General features: G+C 36.0%; 1 protein-coding gene and 1 long non-coding RNA gene across 2 annotated transcripts in view; one reads left to right on the top strand and one right to left on the bottom strand.

Moving 5' to 3' along the window:
* The window catches only part of fam20c.S (family with sequence similarity 20 member C S homeolog), a 128,384-nt gene extending 113,501 nt beyond the window's left edge, over positions 1–14,883 (top strand). The window contains exons 7-10 of the mRNA XM_018239164.2: positions 2,475–2,584; positions 5,974–6,055; positions 11,789–11,848; positions 14,075–14,883. Of these exons, the coding sequence (XP_018094653.1) occupies positions 2,475–2,584; positions 5,974–6,055; positions 11,789–11,848; positions 14,075–14,330 (508 nt within the window). The 3' untranslated portion in view covers positions 14,331–14,883. The remainder of the gene's footprint in view (positions 1–2,474; positions 2,585–5,973; positions 6,056–11,788; positions 11,849–14,074) is intronic.
* The window catches only part of LOC121398833, a 58,283-nt gene that overhangs the window by 28,914 nt on the left and 10,225 nt on the right, over positions 1–19,144 (bottom strand). The gene's annotated exons all lie outside the window — the stretch shown is intronic.

The following is a 19,144-nucleotide window of genomic DNA, read 5'->3' as shown; positions in this document are numbered from 1 at the left end:
TCTGATTCCAGAGTCTTCACAAGAGATATTCGGCACGATCTGTTGTGCTAGATAATGTTTTGCACAGAGTGGAATGTTACACTAGGGGTTTGCTATGGCGCATGATATGAAAAATATCTCATCATTCAGCTCATAGGTTTCACTACGCTGTATAAAATTCACCACATCTCATTATCCAAAGACTGGGAGAAAATCCTGGCTCAGTTCCTATTCAAAATACATTTTTAATCCTTCATTTCATATTGGGAGCATCGTATTCACTTTAATTTAACTATGTGCAGCACCAGTTCATATTGCGATCATTTTTTTCTTCATTGCAGAAAAAGGGACCTTTCCGATTCTGCTTTTGTTATCATTTATAGCAACATGGTACAGCAAGATGAAAACTGGGTACAGCAGACTGTTTGCACCGGGTCTAGTAACTCATAGCAGCCAATCAGTTGTTTGCTTTTATTTGAATTGAACATTAAGGGGGTTATTTACTAAAATTTTAATTTTTCTGATTAATTAATAAAAACAAAATCTGACCAAATTAGAATCCACAATTTACCCTTATTTATCGTTTATTAAAAAAACACCCAAAAAACGGATTGACAAAAACCACAACTTTTCTGGATTGTCACATGAAAAATCCTAATTTTTTGGATTTGAACCCGATAAATCTGAATTTTTCGTGAAATCGCCAGAAAAGCCTGATATGTTCAGATTATCATACGAAACTCAGCACAGACAATAATAGAAATCATCTTAAATTTTGCCACAAGGAATTATAGCAGAAATAAACATACTGTGTCTGTGACAAAAGTCTCAGTTTAACATACAGTGCATTTGATTTCCAATTATCTGGGAAGTATTGTTATTCCAGGCTCATTAAATGTATGAACTGATATTCATTGTTGAAATGGTCCCCAAAGAGTCATTTCTATTTTCCTGGTGACTGCCAATATTCGCTAATATGAGTCTGTATTATCATAGTAGCGAGGATGGAACATGGATAAAGTTTACTGTTTAGTGATGGGTGAATTTATTTACCAGGCGCGAATTCGCAGCGAATTCCTCGATTCGTCAGCGTAAAAAAAATGGATGCCGGTGTCCATTTTTTTGGAATTTCGCCAAAAACAGACACCGGCGTCAAAAAACGAGGCTTCGCCGCCGTTTTACAAATTTTTCGCCATTTCACGGGAAATTCACTTTTAATTTTTCGACAAAGCAAAACACCCCAAATTCGCTAGGCATGGATTTGTGACAAATTTTTGCATCTCACCATCTGCGAATGTTTCCGCGAATCTGTGGCAAAAATTCAGTAGCGAAAAATTTGGTGCGACAAAAAAAAATTGGTGCTCGTCAAAATTGTGTTGTGCACATTAAAATTATTGTGTGTCAAAATGATTGGGGTGCCCATTGACTTCACATACACATACCTCACAACTTCTCATTTTTCATGGGACATTCCCGATTTTGATAGCTCAACCTGATATTGTTACTGAAATGTCCAGACTTTCTCTTTGATATCCTGCACTGAACAGCCAGAAAAAGATACAAAATTTTTAAAACTTAATTGGCTTTTGGCAGAGAGACCAGAATACATGGCAGGTGCACTGAAATACTTAAGTAACAATTTAAGATAAGTAAAGAAACAATTTAAGATAATCAGGTCTCTTGGGAGAACTGTGACTTGCAGCTTAAAGGGTAATAACACTTAAAAACACAGACGTGTTCAAACTTTCAGAACCTGTCAAATTTTGTAAAATGAACATGGTAATTAGGAGGTGTGGCCACAAAAATGGAAGTGGTCAAAAAATGTGCACGGCAAATCTTTTACTCCATCTTTCAATTTCCAAAATGTTGGGAGGTATGCACATACCAATAAAATCATATGGAACCAAGTCTTCTATGGGTTTTGGTACTTGTATGGCAGCCTGTCAATTGTGACCATAGTACCATTGTATACTATAGATATTGAATGATTTGGGGATTTAGCGTGTTTAATAATCTGCCAGTGCACCATATGTACTAGTATATATAGTGAATAAAGTACCCCCTTTTGTAAAATATAAGGATATTATAAGTTACCGAGGAGTTTCATGACCATATAAAAACACGAGGCCGAAGGCCGAGTGTTTTTATACAGGTCATGGAACTCCGAGGTAACTTCTAATATTCTCATATTTTGCAACTGGGGGTACTTTATTTATTATAATACACAAGTTTCGGTGAGTCATGTGACAGAAATGACATCAGAACTCACCGTTTATAACTGATGACATCAGAACTCACCGTTTATAAGGATATAATTTACAGGATATTCATGGCTTTTGTGTATTATATGTAGATATGCACTGGCAGAGGAAGTACTAAATAATATAAATGATAATTGCAGCCTGCAAAGATTCATAGTATCTGTGCCTTTAATAAAAACAATTGGAATGTATAATTTCTACTAGAAAATTCTAATTAAATATCTTTTTTTCCAGGTGGGAAGTTGACTCTAACTACTGTGAAGGGGTAAAGCAGACCCCACCTTATGACAGTGGCACTCGGCTCCTTGACCTCATTGACACAACTGTGTTTGACTTTCTGATTGGTAAGTGACCCAGTATCATGCTGTCATTTCAATTCTGCTACAAATTACATTTTATGGAAATATTCTCCAAAATGCTTTGGGTATAAACCTTGCATTACTGTTTATATAGTGAATAAAGTGCCCCCTCTTGTAAAATATAAGGATATTATAAGTTACCAAGGAGTTTCATGACCATATAAAAGTTACCAGGTCATGGAATCCGAGGTAACTTCTAATATCCTCATATTTTGCAACTGGGGGTAATTTATTTATTATAATACACAAATTTCAGTGAGTCATGTGACTAAAATGACATCAGAACTCACCGTTTATAACTGATGACATCAGAACTCACCGTTAATAAGGATATAATTTACAGGATATTCATGGCTCTTGTGTATTATAAGACTATAACAGGGCATATAGTGACATGTATTGTACTGGGCTTTTCTCAGAGAAATGGACACCTACAAGAAAAAAAACAAGAGGAAGGGGATAGAGCTTCTACCAACTAATATAAAACCTTTGGCTTTAATCTAGATTTCATGTTTAGACATTCAGACAGGCATAGAATCTGTTATCTGGAAACCTGTTATCCAAAAAGCTACAAATTACAGAAAGTTCATTTCCCATAGACTTCATTTTAATTCAACATTTAAAACACATTTCCTTTTTCTCTGTAGTAATAAAACAGCACCGTGTACTTGATCCCAACTAACATATACTTTATTAATTCTTATTGGAGGTAAAACAATCCTATTGGGTTTATTTAATGTTTAATTGATTTTAATAAATCTGGAAACCACCAGCATTTCGAATAATAGCTCCCATACCTGTACTAGTATCTCAAGGGTATCTTATCTAGATGCTTTCCAAGGACAAATACCTCAGCGTTAAATCAGATCTGTAAATTCAACCACATTACCATTTGCCTTCTTGGATTATGCTTCGTGATAGTTGTTGAGATGACCACTTAGTCCTGAAGATCTGAAGCTTTATACTTGTTACCGGATAAGTCATTTCATATACAATAGGGTTGCTTCTCAAGTGCCGAATTCACAAGTGCAAAAATCAAGTATCATTCATGGCTGTCTCACAGTGGGTGATGCAAAATAGGACCAGTGCAATGCCTATCTATCTATCTATCTATCTATCTATCTATCTATTTATCATCTATCTATCTATCTATCTATCTATCTATCTATCTATTTATCATCTATCTATCTATCTATCTATCTATCTATCTATTATCTATCTATCTATCTATCTATCTATCTATCTATCATCTATCAATCTATCTATCTATCAATCTATCTTTCTATTTATCATCTATCTATCATCTATTATGTATCTATCATCTATCTTTCTATTTATCATCTATCTATTATCTATCTATCTATCTATCTATCATCAATCTATCTTTCTAGTTATCATCTATCTATCTATCTATCTATCTATCTATCTATCTATCTATCATCTATCTTTCTATTTATCATCTATCTATCTATCTATCTATCTATCTATCTATCTATCTATCTATCTATCTATCTTTCTATTTATCATATATCTATCTATCTATTATCTATCTATCTATCTATCTATCTATCTATCTATCTGTTATCTATCTATCTATCTATCTATCTTTCTATTTATCATATATCTATTATCTATCTATCTATCTATCTATCTATCTATCTATCTATCTATCTATCTATCTATCTATCTATCTATCTATCATCAATCTATCTTTCTAGTTATCATCTATCTATCTATCTATCTATCTATCTATCTATCTATCTGTCTTAATACCATCTATCTATCTATCTATCTATCTATCTGTCTATCTATCTATCATCTATCTTTCTATTTATCATCTATCTATCTATCTATCTTTCTATTTATCATATATCTATCTATCTATTATCTATCTATCTATCTATCTATCTATCTATCTATCTATCTATCTATCTATCTATCTGTCTATCTGTCTTAATACCATCTATCTATCTATTTATCATATGTTTATATAATATCAATCTGTTATCTATTTGTTTTATTTTTTATTTTATTTTTCAAAAAAAATGTTTGATATTTTAAATCAATGGCAAAAATAGTCGTACTCTAGTCATTCAGTACATGCAGCACTCTATATTGCCTTGCAAGGCTCATACAGGCATTATTTATTCCAGCAGGACTGGATGTGGATGTCTGTGCTAGAAATCAAAGTGAAGTGTACTTGATCTCTACACGGGCACATTCATCAAAGGGTGTATGGAACAGACAGTTTACCCCAGAGGAGAACTTGCCAGCTCGCTATTCATTTGTATAGGGTTTTTTTTAGAATTCTCCTGGAATTGGTATGAACTGCAGCAAAGTGTCTGTTCACGCTTTGATTAATAAGCTCTTGCCAATCACAAACTCTTATTAGATGAGCGCTGGCAATGCATTTAAACGATCTGGTAATGTATCAGATGGATTATTCTGGAAGCCAGAGGGTGCTGAAAAAAAGGAATAAACTGTACAGTTCACTTGTGTTCTGCTCTCTTGAGCAACAATCATTATAAATGGAATTATATTAGATATTATGTCACAGTAAGCAATTTACACTGGGTACAGAATGCCACATTTATTTTGTACAAATCAAATTTTTAAGGACAGAGGTCATGCTTTTTCAAAAATCTAATAAAATAGTTTTGAGGAAGAGCAAAGTATTATTCATATAATGTCTGTGCTTTAAGACACTTTTATCAGCATTGGGGGGATTTATATCCAGTCTGTTGTTTGTGCTTCAAACACAATAGGCTTGTTGTCAGATGTATCATATGCTTCATTGCTGAAGCAGTAAATGGGAGGCACTGTTAGTATGGTGCCGCAGAATACCAAAGGCAGCCCGAGATCTCTACTGTGGGTTTGTTTGTTCCTTAAGAGATAAAAAGACATAGGGAGAGCTTCATAATAACCCAGAGACTATTCTAAAGTCAATGGGACACCAAATGCTCTATCCCCCTCTGTGCCACCTGTCATTTAAAGATGACAGTTGGTTTCCATTCAATTCAGGCTGCACTGAGAGGTATCTAGCATTCCTCTGCCAGCGGAGAATCATTATGGTTGTTGTTGTCCTAAATATACAGTAAAACCTGCTTATGGCAAGCCATAATATTTTATTATTTTGAATAGATATCTATCTATCTAGCTATCTATCTCTTTCTTTATTTCCCCAATGAGAGAAAAAAGGTACACAGTTTGAACAACATCATCTGTGCCCATAAATTAAGATTGGGTCTGTTGCTTTCACATTGTAAGATTTACAGTAGGCCAAGGTAAGATTTGTGAGCTTAAGGTGGAATCAATATTATGCCCCATTTAAAGTAACATTATGTTTCATGACACCAATATATCTCTCGCTCTAGGGAATATGGATCGTCACCATTATGAGACCTTTGAGAAGTTTGGCAATGAAACATTTATCATTCACTTGGATAATGGAAGAGGGTAAGTATTTTACTTAAGCCTGCACAATGATGGTTTGTGCTTTTAGAACTATAATCCAAATTTCTCATGATGCATGAAAAATGTTTCAAGGTGCACAGCCATTCATACAGGGAAGGCAATCTAGATATATCATAGCCAGTAATGCAATCACTGTATATAGTAAATATACTGTAATATGCCAGTATATATCATAGCCAGTAACACAATCACTGTGCAATTTAGAATTCATTTTATTTAAGACAAAACATATTCCCCAGGGCCATTTAGTATATAGTAATAGGGACATTTAAAGAGTCAGAGAAACTGATGGATGCTATGGGACTAAATAGTGTAGGGGAAGATGGTGATTAAACTTGTAACCAAGTAACAACTGAGGATATTATGTTGCATAGCATGTGCCCAGCAGTTACTAATTATAAATATCAGTGGTAAAAACCAATAAAAATCTGTGGAAGATGTAAGAGCCATAAAAGTAGTGAAAATAATTTAAAGGTTAAAAAAAAATTAGGACAAAAGGAAAATAGCCTAATGCGTTTCATGCCTAACTGGGTACTTCTTCATAGGCTACTGGTCACACCCCTGTACAAGCTTTTTATAGGTGTAGCAGCCAATCAAAACAAGTCACAAGATCTCTTTTCTGAAGTTATGAAATAAATTATGGATTCCTAGTCTAGGCCCAAGGGCAATAGTAGAGGCTCTATAGCATCTGGTCAAAGAATTGATTAGAATGTGGGCAATATTAATGGAACAAGCCATGCTAAACATGTGTAAGGATATATTTGGTGTAAATGGTAGACAGTGATGGGAATTGTTAAGTAACAAGATAATAAACATAGTGTGTGTAAACTCTACTCTAAGAAATTAAACTTTTACAGAATTAATATTCAAAAAAGCAGTAGTCAAGCCTTAACACCTAAGTAGTAAATAATGAATGCTCTCACTCCATAACTCCAGTATATGGGTTAACAGTAATAAACAATAAAAAGCTGTGAAAGATGTGAGAACCATCAAAAAAAAATCAGTCAGTAGTGAAAATTATTTAAAGGTTAAAAAACATTTATGAGGACAAAAGGAAAATAGTCTAAGGGCAGAGACACATGCTCAGATTCGGGGAGATTAGTCACCCAGGCAGCGCCGGATTTTACTTCTGGGCGCCCCTAGGCCGCGCGGTCCGACCAGGCGGCCGCGCGGTCCGACCAGGCGGCCGCGCGGTCCGACCAGGCGGCCGCGCGGTCCGACCAGGCGGTCCGCGCGGTCCTAGCGCCCGCCTTCCCAGCGCGCCGGCGAAAAAAACGCCGGCGCAGCTGGTGCAGTGAACGGCGGCTGGGCGGCATGCCGCCCCTATTTCTTTGCCACCCTAGGCCCGGGCCTATGCGGCCTTGCCGCAAATCCGGGCCTGCACCCAGGTACAAATCTCCTCATCTTCAGGATGATTAATCTCCCCTGACTTCCTGCCGGCTAGAATGTAAATTGCCAACGGGATGGCACTCGGAGCGCTTTATTTTCTGAAGTCGCCCAAAGTTGCCTCTCATGGAAACTTCGGGCGCCTTTGAAAAACGACTAATCTCCCCAGTGTCGGACTGGGACACCAGGGGCCCACCCAAAAACCTCTGACCAGGGGCCCACCAATTAATCTTAGACAAGGGGCCCACTCTCAGTATTATTATTCTTCTTCTCCTCACTCAACCTCTATTCTCCTAGTCTCTTTTCTTTACATACTATAATCTATTATTCCATCTATTTAGCCTCTTTTTTCTCATAGAAATAGGAAATGACCATGATATAGATGAAATGTTTAGCAGCTTGAGGGCCCACTGATACCTGGGCCCACCGGGACTTTTCCTGGTATCCTGGTGGGCCAGTCCAACACTGAATCTCCCCAAATCTCACCGTGTGTCTCTGCCCTAAGGTGTTTGGTGCTACTGGTCACACCCCTGTACAAAATATGAGTGGTTAAAACCAATAAAAAGCTGTATAAGATCTAAGAGCTTTTTATAGTTGTAGCGCAAATCAAAACAAGTCACGAGATCTCCTGTCTAAAGTTATGAAATGCATTATTAATTCCTAGTCTAGGCCCAAGGTGGGGAATATAAATGGGGGTACGCAATCCTAAGCATGTGAAAGGGCTTATGTTGTGCAAATGGTAGACAGTGATGGAGATTGTTCAGTAACAACTCCTAGGGGGTTATTTACTTAACTACGAATGCAAAAATCACAAAACATTTGATTTTTTTTATAAAATCTGACTTTTAAAAAATCATGAATTTTTCAGAATTTATTAAACCTAGAGATGGAAAAGTCCAAATTAGAAAATCCGGCATCTCAGACCTGTTGCATACAAGTCAATGGGAGAAGTCCCAATGATTTTTTGATGTGCGCTGGGTTTCCGGCAATACCCTGAAGTTTTCAGGCAAAAAAGCATAAGAAATCTGAGTTTTAGGGTGAAAAATCTGCAAAAATCTTGAAAATCTGATTTTTCCCGCAAAGCAAATTTTTGGGAAAATGTAATAATAAATAAGCGTAAAAACCCAGAGCGGATTTGATCAGAGTTTGCAGCAGAATATGTTGAGATAAAAATGGACTTTGATAAATAACCCCCTAATTGTTACATTGCAAGGAATCTTTACTTACTGCCTTTGCGAAGATCTCACTTTGTCGTACCTTGCATGATGCTGATTTTGCCCAGGCTATCTCAGGTAGTTATCACTGCAGCTATTTGAGAAGCTGGATTCAATCGTGTACTTAGAGATAGCTTAAGATAACATGAATTCCTACTTGTACGATGTTGACTTCATCTCAACCTGAAGGTTTTTCATGCGGCCAAAAGCTTGAAAGACTAATTGCAATGCCCACAATGCTGAATCTTTTCATCCTCAACAAATGCTGTTTATACCTATTTCAAGTAAAAGTGAATTAGGGTCATCTAACAGAGAAAATATTGATGTTCAATAAAACAGGAAAGCCTCCAACTTATGCAACTCATAAAACATACAGCCCCATCAGCATGTAATTAAACAGACATAGTCTTCCTTCAGGCTTTCCCTTTAAGTAACAAAAATGTATTTTGATAGTATTAAAACGTATTGCTTTAAGACCAAAATGCCTGAGGTTACCATGGTAATTTCAGTTGACAATGGACTCAGGGGAGGCATTTATTTTGACCTTGCAAGCACAACATCTGAATTTGTTTGTTGAATCCTCTGTATTTAAAAAAGATAATGATTAAAAAGGGAATAAAATGGAACCAAACATAATGGAAAAACATAGTTTCTTTGCAGAAGTTGTTCCTTTAATGTTTATGATAACCACTAACGAAACAAAAAAGATCTGAATGCACCACACAGGAGCATTCAATGGCTGAATAGACCTACAGAACAATTTTGCTGGGTTTAAAATTTGTTTTAAATTATGAGAATTTCTAGGCATTTTTGTAATTGTTTTTTTCCAAATTTGTTTGTAGCTCTGAGGTGTTGAAAACCGTTATAACTTAAAAAAGTTGAAAGGTTGTTTCAAAGTCTCAATTGGTATAGTATGATGTAAGATTTTTCACACTCAAGAGAAAGGAACAAGTTTGGGTGAAAATATGCCCCTTGTGTATATTTACTTGCATAGTAGTTATTTTATAACAGAGTCCAAAAATATACACAAGCAAATGCAAGGGAGCATGGGGCAAAAAAAATAAAAATACTAAATATGATTCTGTGCTCCTTCCTTTCTTGTGTTGCCCCAAGCTCCTCTGAATTTCTTCACCGTACACAAAGGACAGGGAATATGTCTATCCATTTATGATGTACAGTATGAAGGATGATGCATTGATAAACTTAATAAACTAATGTCAGTGAACTTATTGAATAGAATATTGATGACATGGATCTGTAGTTCAACTTCAGCTGTAGGCTTGCAAGCCAGAAGTGATGTTCTGGCAGAGAAAAACTAGACCCGCACCAGATCCTAACCCGAACCCACATAATAACCCATGGCTGCCCACACCAGACTTCCCTCCTCCATTTATAGACCTGTGTTGACGATGATGTCACAAAAGGGTAAGGGCGCACATCTATAAAACTGGAAGTCGTAAGCCAGCAATGTAAGTAGTCAGAAGAGCTCAACCCAAACCTACCCGCAAGTGGTGCGCCAAGGTCAGCCAGAACCCAACCGATCCGCGGGTATAGGGCCGGCCCACACATCACTACAAACCAGACTTGCAGTATATGCATTCTTTTACTATTAATTAGGGGGTCCCACATTCTTGCAGTTCCAATGACCCTTTGATCGCTTACTGGCTCAGACCTCAGAATTTACTTTTAAAATTTGCTTCGCAAATGAGAATTACCATACCCTGGGTCATTTACCCATAGTGAGCACATTCTTAAACAGTCAACTGGGTCAGTGCTTAGATATAAAACAATTAATGCAAAAGCTGTTGAAAGGTCACTTAAAGGGGTGATTAGCTTTCAAGTTAACGTTTAGTATGTTATAGAATGGCCCATTCTAAGCAACTTTTCAATTGCTCTCCATTATTTATTTGTTACAGTTTATAATTATTTGCTTTTTTTCTTCTGACTCTTTCCAACTTTCAAATGGGGGTCACTGACCCCATCTTAAAACAAATGCTCTGTAAGGCCACAAATGTATTGTTATTGCTACTTTTTAATTATACATGTTTCTATTTGGGGGTTAATGATGGGCGAATTTGGGGCATTTTGCTTCTCCGAAAAATGCAAGAAATAGTGAAAAAATCATGAAATGGCGCTGGCGTCTCAGTTTTGACGCCAGCATCTATTTTTTGTTTGACGCCGGCAAATTTTCATGGCAGTTTTGCGAATTTATTCGCCGGTGGCAAATTGCGGGAATTCGCCGCAAATTAGCGTCTGGTGAATAAATTCGCCCATCAATATTGGGGGTCTCTCCTATTCATATTCCAGTCTATTATTCAAATCAACTTACTGGAAGGCTGAAAATACACGTCCCACTAGCTCTAGCATCTTGGCAAAATACTTTACTGTAAGAAATATGCATGTTTTAAAATCTCAGATCTCCTAAGATTATTTTTGGCCACTGTTTTCTCAAACTGTAACAAAAACAGGATCTCAAATTTAAATAAATCTGCCCATTAAAGTTGCCAAAGAATCCCACAACCATATAACAACACAAGGGTACAGGCTGGTTGCTTTAAGAAGTCATGAAACTCCTTAAATTTAGAAGTAGGTAAAACATTACTCATTGTTTAGGAGGTTATTTATTAAAGTCACTAAAATACACATTTCGAATTTCTTTGAAGTCTAGAAGATATCCTGATTTGCGCTGGGTTTTGAGCAAAAATCCTAAGATTTCCTGGTTTTCGGGCAAAAAGAAGTAGGAAGTAGTAATTTTGGAACCAGGGAGCAGCCTCTGCCATACCGGGGAGTTTAGATCGATTACTGTGGTCTAAGGAAGGTGGACAGATTACAAACATGGTTAAACTATAAAGAACAGAGCAGTAGACCCCAAACACAGAATTTCCTGTATTAGGAGGAGGCAGAGATGTCTATCTGGAGAGTGAACAATTCTTTAGTGAAATACAGTATATCAATACATTTGCCATCATAGTGTGTTAAGTTTATAAACAAACACATATATTTAGGAGAGAACTGCTAAAAATAATGAAAGGCCGTTACATAGTATTATCTTGAAGAAAAAGGTGGTTTTCATATTGTTTCCATTCCTTATGTAATTTTTTTTATCTTTAAACAGATTTGGAAAATATACACATGATGAACTCTCAATCTTGGTACCTTTGAACCAGTGTTGCAGGTATGATTTTTGGTTTGAGACAAGCATAGCCTACAGCCATTTTTCATATTTATATACACTTCCAAACCATAAATGATAGTTATCAATATCAGTAAAGCAATGCTTTCTAGGACTGAAATGTATGTTTTAAAACACTCTTTTGTTTGTAAAGCATAGAATGTTTCCAACAGTCTACGATTATTGCAGTTTTATGACCAATGACAGTCCATCTCACGGACAAAACCCTTATACCACTTATGATTACTGAATAAAACCTTATTGAATCTTATGCATCCCATTCTATTGGCTTATCACATATCACTGTCATGCCTTCTGTAATAATCCCATGCACTTCTTATAAATTGCAGACTTTCTATTAAACATCTGCAATGCTAGAAAGTAGGTAGGACAAATAGTAGCAACACACAGCAGTTTGTTTCTACCAAATTTGACCTTTATACTGTACTTCTAAAATCAATTGCAGCTTGTTGATTAGATGTAATATTAATTTTTCCTGGTATGCTACTGTAAGGACGGGGTCACACAAGTATAGGCATTAAAGGAGAAGTACAGTCTAAAATAGAATAAGGCTAGAAATGCTGTATTTTGTATACTAAACATAAACATGAACTAACTGCACCTAATTCAACAAATGATTTATGCTTTCAAAGTTGGCCACAGGGGGGTCACCATCTTGTAACTTTGTTATACATCTTTGCAAGACCAAGACTGTGCACATGCTCAGTGTGGTCTGGGCTGCTTAGGGATAGTCATAAATTATCAAAACAGCACAAGTCAAATAATATCTGCCAGAAGCCGATACAGTAAGACTAATTAATAATCAGAATATACAGACTGCACTGGGTCCTGTGTTGTCATGTAATCAAATGTGGATTTTATAGTTTTTGTATTGTTTAATACAAACTTTCTCTAACTCTGCAGAACCAGTGGCTGCAGCAAAATAATCCTCCAAATAGAATCCCAGTTTATCTGTTTAAATTTGGCTCCATGATCGTTGTCCCTGCAGCTGGAGTTGGAAACAGTAAAGGGGCAAAAATAAAATCCAATACGAATCTCTGCACGGTCACCAACTGCTCTATAGGGAAACAAACAAAGCTGCTTGAGTTCTGCATGGCTGGGAAGTAAGGCAGGGGCTCCCCCTGCTGTTCATAAGTATGATTGTTTCCCTGCAGAGCAGTTAGGGACCATCTGACAATTCCTATCCACAGCAGTAAATGAAGGGAGAATTTCACTGCAGGTTTCTAATAAAATTGGTACACATTTTTTAATTAAAGTATATTGGAGATAGGTTTGTTTTTCGTTAAAGAAAGTAAAAATGGGATTTTATTTTTTTTGCCTTTACATGCCCTTTAAACATGGCTCTTTCTGAAGTAGTTGCAGTATATCTAGTAATCAAGCTTCCTCTTGAAGTCACTACTGGTATCACTGGTGTATCACTGGAGTACTTGATTACAATGTACTTATTCTTCTACTATGAATAATTGTGAAGTGTCAGTGATAAATGCGTACAGTATCTAACAGCAGCATGCCTGTATAAAGTGTCTAAATTGAGTATAATAAATTAAAGTAGAATTATGATGTTAAAGATCTGTATCAAGTTAGGTAAACGTGGATACTTTTAGAATACCCACAAAGTCAATAGGTTTCAGGTGGAAAGTTCCTTATTCTCTGACCTGGTTGATCCTTGCTCCAGAGTGACAACTAGTATTGCAGGTTCTAAGTTTGGAAAGTAAGTTATCACAATTGCAGGTACAGTCAGGGGGTCAGGGTAAGGGCAGAGCAGGTTGGTGGGACCTGACCTTCACAGGACTTACATCTACTATCTAACATCTGCCCCAGTCTAATTTTCTTCTAAAAGACTATGAAGCTGTTCCTTCTTAAAATAAAAGAGCATCCTTTGAAAAACACTTGAAGAACATTATCTAAACAAAAGGAAGTCAACTTTTTGTTCCAGTTAATTTTACTTAAATGGTAAAACGAGGATATAGCCTGTTTTGACAACAGAATACTATATCTGTGTTATTTTATATTACATTTTATTATTATTATAGTTTATTTAAGGATAAGCAAGTAGTTATAAAAAAATATAGCATAAAAGTAGTATCTGCCTTTAATTTTTATGAAGGTATTGGCCATTTCAATGCTTCCATTTGTGTTTCCCATGTCATTAACTTTCAGTTTTATCAATAGAGGTGTTTGTAATCCTTGTTTCCTTTCCTATTACAGAATAAAAAAATCAACGTACCTACGATTACAATTACTAGCAAAGGAAGAGTACTTGCTAAGTAGTGTGATGGAGGAATCCCTACTACAGGACAAATTAGCACCTATCCTTTATCAGCCACATCTAGAAGCATTGGACAGAAGATTACGAATAGTTCTAAGAGCAGTCAGTGACTGCATTGAAAAATATAGCTATAACGAAGTAGTCGAAGATGATTGGGACTTATATGAACTGAAAGACAAAACAACCAAGAGGTAGTGACGTGAAAAAAACCACTGCTAAAGGAAATGAAGACAACAGTCTTAAAAAAGGACTGTATATGCTCCAGAGTGAATTCAATGAATTCAGATTAAAGATGAAATTGTTCCCACTGTAATCAACCTATAGTCAGACACAAAAGATTAGGTAATTAAGACATTTGCATTATACGTAGATTTTTTTGGATGTGCATAAAAACGATAAGGTCAAAGACCCTCGGAGTTGGGATTATAAGGTTGATATGTTTTCTTTGTACAGATAGACGGTCTTTATTTAAAGAAAACGTATTTATATATGGTATATATATTTAAGGGAAAAAATGATGATCTACCTACTACTTTTTCTTACAAACAAAAAATTATCTGTGATGGTAATTTAAGATAAAAAACACCAAATGATTATTTCGGGAGAATTTTAACAGCTTTGCTTTATTTTGAAAGGATATGTTTGCAAATACTAGTACTTTTTTATTTAAAAATTGGTTTACTAATCCAGGTCCTGAAAGGAATATGGATTTAACAGGATACAATCCAAGACAACTGTGCAATGGAAGTTTTAATGGAATGGAGAATGAAAAAAAAAAACAAGAGCTTATGAAAAGAAGGGATATTTAACATGTCTTTATCAGGCCTTTATTTTTGGACCTTCGTTTCTGGGTCACTGTCTTCTTAAGTTTGTTTTTAATATGTTGATGTAAATACTGTACATAACATACCTGGATACCAGTTGCTATGGGCAGCTGTATGCTTCATTTTGCAGCATTTTTGTGTTTGCAGCGTGGTAAAAGTGCAATAAAAAGGCAAATCTGCACCTAAAAGTGTCTTTTGTCAGTTAAATAAATTCTAACTATATTAAAGGTGTTGCTTTGATGGTTTATGATCTGCTTCTCTTGAGATTCACCAGAGTCTTGCTCTAAGGAAGAATAATAACAATACTGCAGTTGGGTACATGGAAGAGGGGCAAGAGACTCACACCAGGAAGTAATTATTGATGTTGCCTACACACTGTTGCATGGAGTCTCCTTACATTTAAAACAGTTAATTTGTCCTTTATACAAGTTACACTCTTGATCAGTGGTTGACAAACTTTTTCATCTCACTTGAAGGTCCTTCTCCTGGGATTCACCAGTTTTGTGCTTCACAGAAGCATAATAAGAATTGTACCTTCATTTGTAATTGGGCACATTGGGCAAGAGTCCACAGGAAAGTGACTTTTGGTGTTGCCTTCACACTGTAATTTTAAGATGAATGGAGACATCCTACAGTACGTGTGAAGCAGTCAATCCTTTTTCACCTGAAGCTCCACTTGAAGGTCCAAAATTTGTCCATGGCCCCTATCAAAAGTGTAACCTTTGATCAGGGCCTCCCTTTGTTCCTTAAGTACAAACTGTCCAGGTGATGGGATTGTACATTTCTTGTGTGTCTGCCTTCATCCATTTTGCACCTTCCTTTCGAAAGCTGGCCACATACAAAACTATACAGTATATAAAGATATAGCTATAGATCTTTAAAAAAAATATTGGTCACATGAAGTGAAGTTCATAAAAAGCCCTTAGATATGCCAAAAGTGACATCATTTTGTCAAAATACCTTAGTGCATAGCAGTCCAGATGAAGGCAGAGGTGGCCTTCCTGGAGACTTTTTGGAACCTATCATTTGCAATGACTCCGACATTTATAAATCTGCATGATATTGTGATTTCATTATAATCCTGCCCCGTAATGTTTTGTTAAATAGATAATCATCCATCTAAGTGAAAAATATGACACTAGTATACATGTCTATCTTAGCCATCAAAAATTATGGGGCTTTGGCAGTAGGAAGGCATGAGATTCTTTCTTGTGTATGGAATCCATGTAGTCTTAGTAGTTAAATCAGGATTAAAACATTATCCAATTTTGCTCAGTTAAAGCGCAAGTCTGACAAACAGATATACAGGAATGCTATTTTTCTGCTGGTACAGATATAGGATCCCTTATCCGAAAACCCGATATCCAGAAAGCTCCAAATTATGGAATGGCTGTCTCCGATAGACTCCAATTTATCCAAATAATCCAAATTTTTAAAAATGATTTCCTTTTTCTCTGTAATAATAAAACAGTAGCTTGTACTTGATCCCAACTATGATATAGTTAATCCTTATTGGAAGCAAAACCAGCCTATTGGGTTTATTTGATGTTTAAATGAATTTCTAGTAGACTTAAGGAATGAAGACCCAATTCCAGAAAGATCTGTTATCCGGAAAACCCCAGGTCTCAAGCATTCTGGATAACAGGTCGCATAGCTGTAGCACTTTTATTTTTTCTTAACAGAAGTAGAGTATTTTCTGACATCCATGCAGAATGTATTCATGCCTGATGAATGACTAAAGATATTGAGTGCTGGCTTTATATTCAAATCCAAACCCTAATGCACATGAACCAGACAATAGTGCAACGAATCACGTCTACAGACTAGACTGTGTTATCTAACGAGGATGAGTTTACTTTTGTTAATCAAAAGCACTCTACAGTACTTACAGTATGTCTGTGTAAATCCCAGAATATAATTACCATTTTATTGTGATATTCTTTTAAAGAATATTTGTTCTGAAATGTATCTACCTGCAAATTATTATTACAGGAATACTGCCAATGTAACTTTTTACAGCTAGTTCATCATTGGGTTTGAATGTGGATTGGGGAGGAGCTAAAGTTTTTCAGCTGTAAGTTTTCTGATAAAGAACAATGGAAGAGTGGGAAGTTGACTGCTCAACCAGAACCAGGTCAAGTACTGTACAAATGAATCACCAAAAAGAAATGTGTAATGATCTGTTTCTTCAATTTGCTTTGAAAGTAAAGGGAATACAATTCTATGTGTCCTTACTAGTTTTCAGATGTTTTCAGCACTCAGCATATCTGTCTGGAAATGGGAAAATAATGTATTTTCTTGCTATAACGTTGTAAGGGCTGTGAATGATCAGTCTTCTCAAGCAAAATGCTTTCTTTGAGTTTGTTATTACACAGTCAGTTGAAGTTGAAAAAAGACACGTCCATCAAGTTCAACCTATGATATCGATATATAACCTACTTATCTTATAGTTGATCCAGAGGAAGACAACATTTCTGAAACCTCTCCAATTTAGCTTCAGAGGGGAACTGCTTATTGACTGCCCTTGATCAGTGTTGTTCACTGGTAGCACTTCTGCATTGCAGCACTGAGTTCCTGAATTCAATTCCAGCCTGGGCCCCATCTTTGAGGAGCATTGTATGACATATACTTAAAAGAAAATATGCCTTTTTTACATTGTCTGTATTTGTCATAGCATATATGTTGTACTTGTCAGGAAGGTAAAACCAAACTGTGTCCTTCAATCTATAGTGACAATGATTGACTTCCTGGGTAACATTTGCAGGGCTGCAGTTTAGTCATTTTTGTCTCAGAGATCTAAATACATTAAAAGGAAAAATATGATCTTAGTCACACCCATTTGTACAAATATAAAGATTTTCTTTAAAAGTAAGCATGGGCTACAAAAAGGTATTTTTAACCCTAGGCTGTGTTTTGGCTGCTCGGTTCTGCAGAGAATACTATGATTACATTTTCTTTCAAATTGCCAGTACCTTGGTTACCAGTCAAGTTTTATACAGAGTGTCAATTTATAGTCCATTAAACCCTACCAAACATTAGAAGAACAAGTGCCTCCTAAAAATATACTCAACAGCAATGTTCATAATCCAATAAAAGCAGCATTTGATATCTAAGATCTCTGCCAATATGGTTCAGCAAATAAAATAACTATTTTTTGAGTTATACTTCTAATTCACTGGCACATTTAGAAGCAGATTTATCAAGGGTCAAATTTCGAGGCTCGAAATTTGAATAAAAAAAGACCAACCAAAATTTATTATGAAAATCAAATTTTTTAACTTTGTGTGAATAGGCTGTATTCAATCGTTTGTTTCGAATTCGGATTGTATTCGATAAAATTCGAATCAAAGTAATTTCCTAAAAAAACTTTTCAAAGTCCACCAAGTGACTACATTGACATTCCAAAGAATTTCAAGGCCATGACAACCTTTTTATCATGACAATGACTGCAACAACATAGAGCCTCCCATAACTAGCCACAAACCATATTGCCAGTAGAAAACATCTCTATACATCTATAAATTCTTGGTAAATAATCATAGCAAAGAATTCTTACCAAGTTGCTATATTAATCTATAATTTGTTCAGGCATGGCTAGGCCTTTCAAGCTCACATATTAAGGTTCTTCGTACAGGTATGGGACCTGTTATCCAGAGTGCTAAGGACAGACGAAGGATCTTTCCATAATTTATATCTTCATACCTTAAGTCTACTAAAAAAAATCATTTAAACATTGCACAAACCCAGTACAATGTACAATGTTCTATTATTACAGAGAAAAAGGAAATAATTTAAAAAAATTTTTAATTATTTGATTAAAATGAAGAGATGGAAAATGGCCTTCCTGTAATTCAAAGATTTTTGAATAACGTGTTTCCAGATAACAGATCCCATACCTGTAATACTAGCATTTAGATCAAGGATCCCCAACCTTTTGAACCCGTGAGCAACATTCAGAAGAAAAAGGAGTTGGGGAGCAACACTAGCATGAAAACTGTTCTTTGGGTGCCAAATACAGTAAGTGCTGTGATTGGCCATTTGGTAGCCCCTATGTGGATTGTCAACCTACATTGAGGCTCTGTTTGGCAGTACACATGGTTTTTATGCAACTAAAACTTGCCTCCAAGCCTGTAATTCAAAAATAAGAACCTGCTTTGAGGCCACTGGGAGCAACAATCAAGCGGT

This window comes from Xenopus laevis, chromosome 9_10S (assembly GCF_017654675.1).
Source record: "Xenopus laevis strain J_2021 chromosome 9_10S, Xenopus_laevis_v10.1, whole genome shotgun sequence".
Lineage (NCBI taxonomy): Eukaryota > Metazoa > Chordata > Amphibia > Anura > Pipidae > Xenopus > Xenopus laevis.
This window is presented reverse-complemented; position numbering and strand designations above follow the sequence as displayed.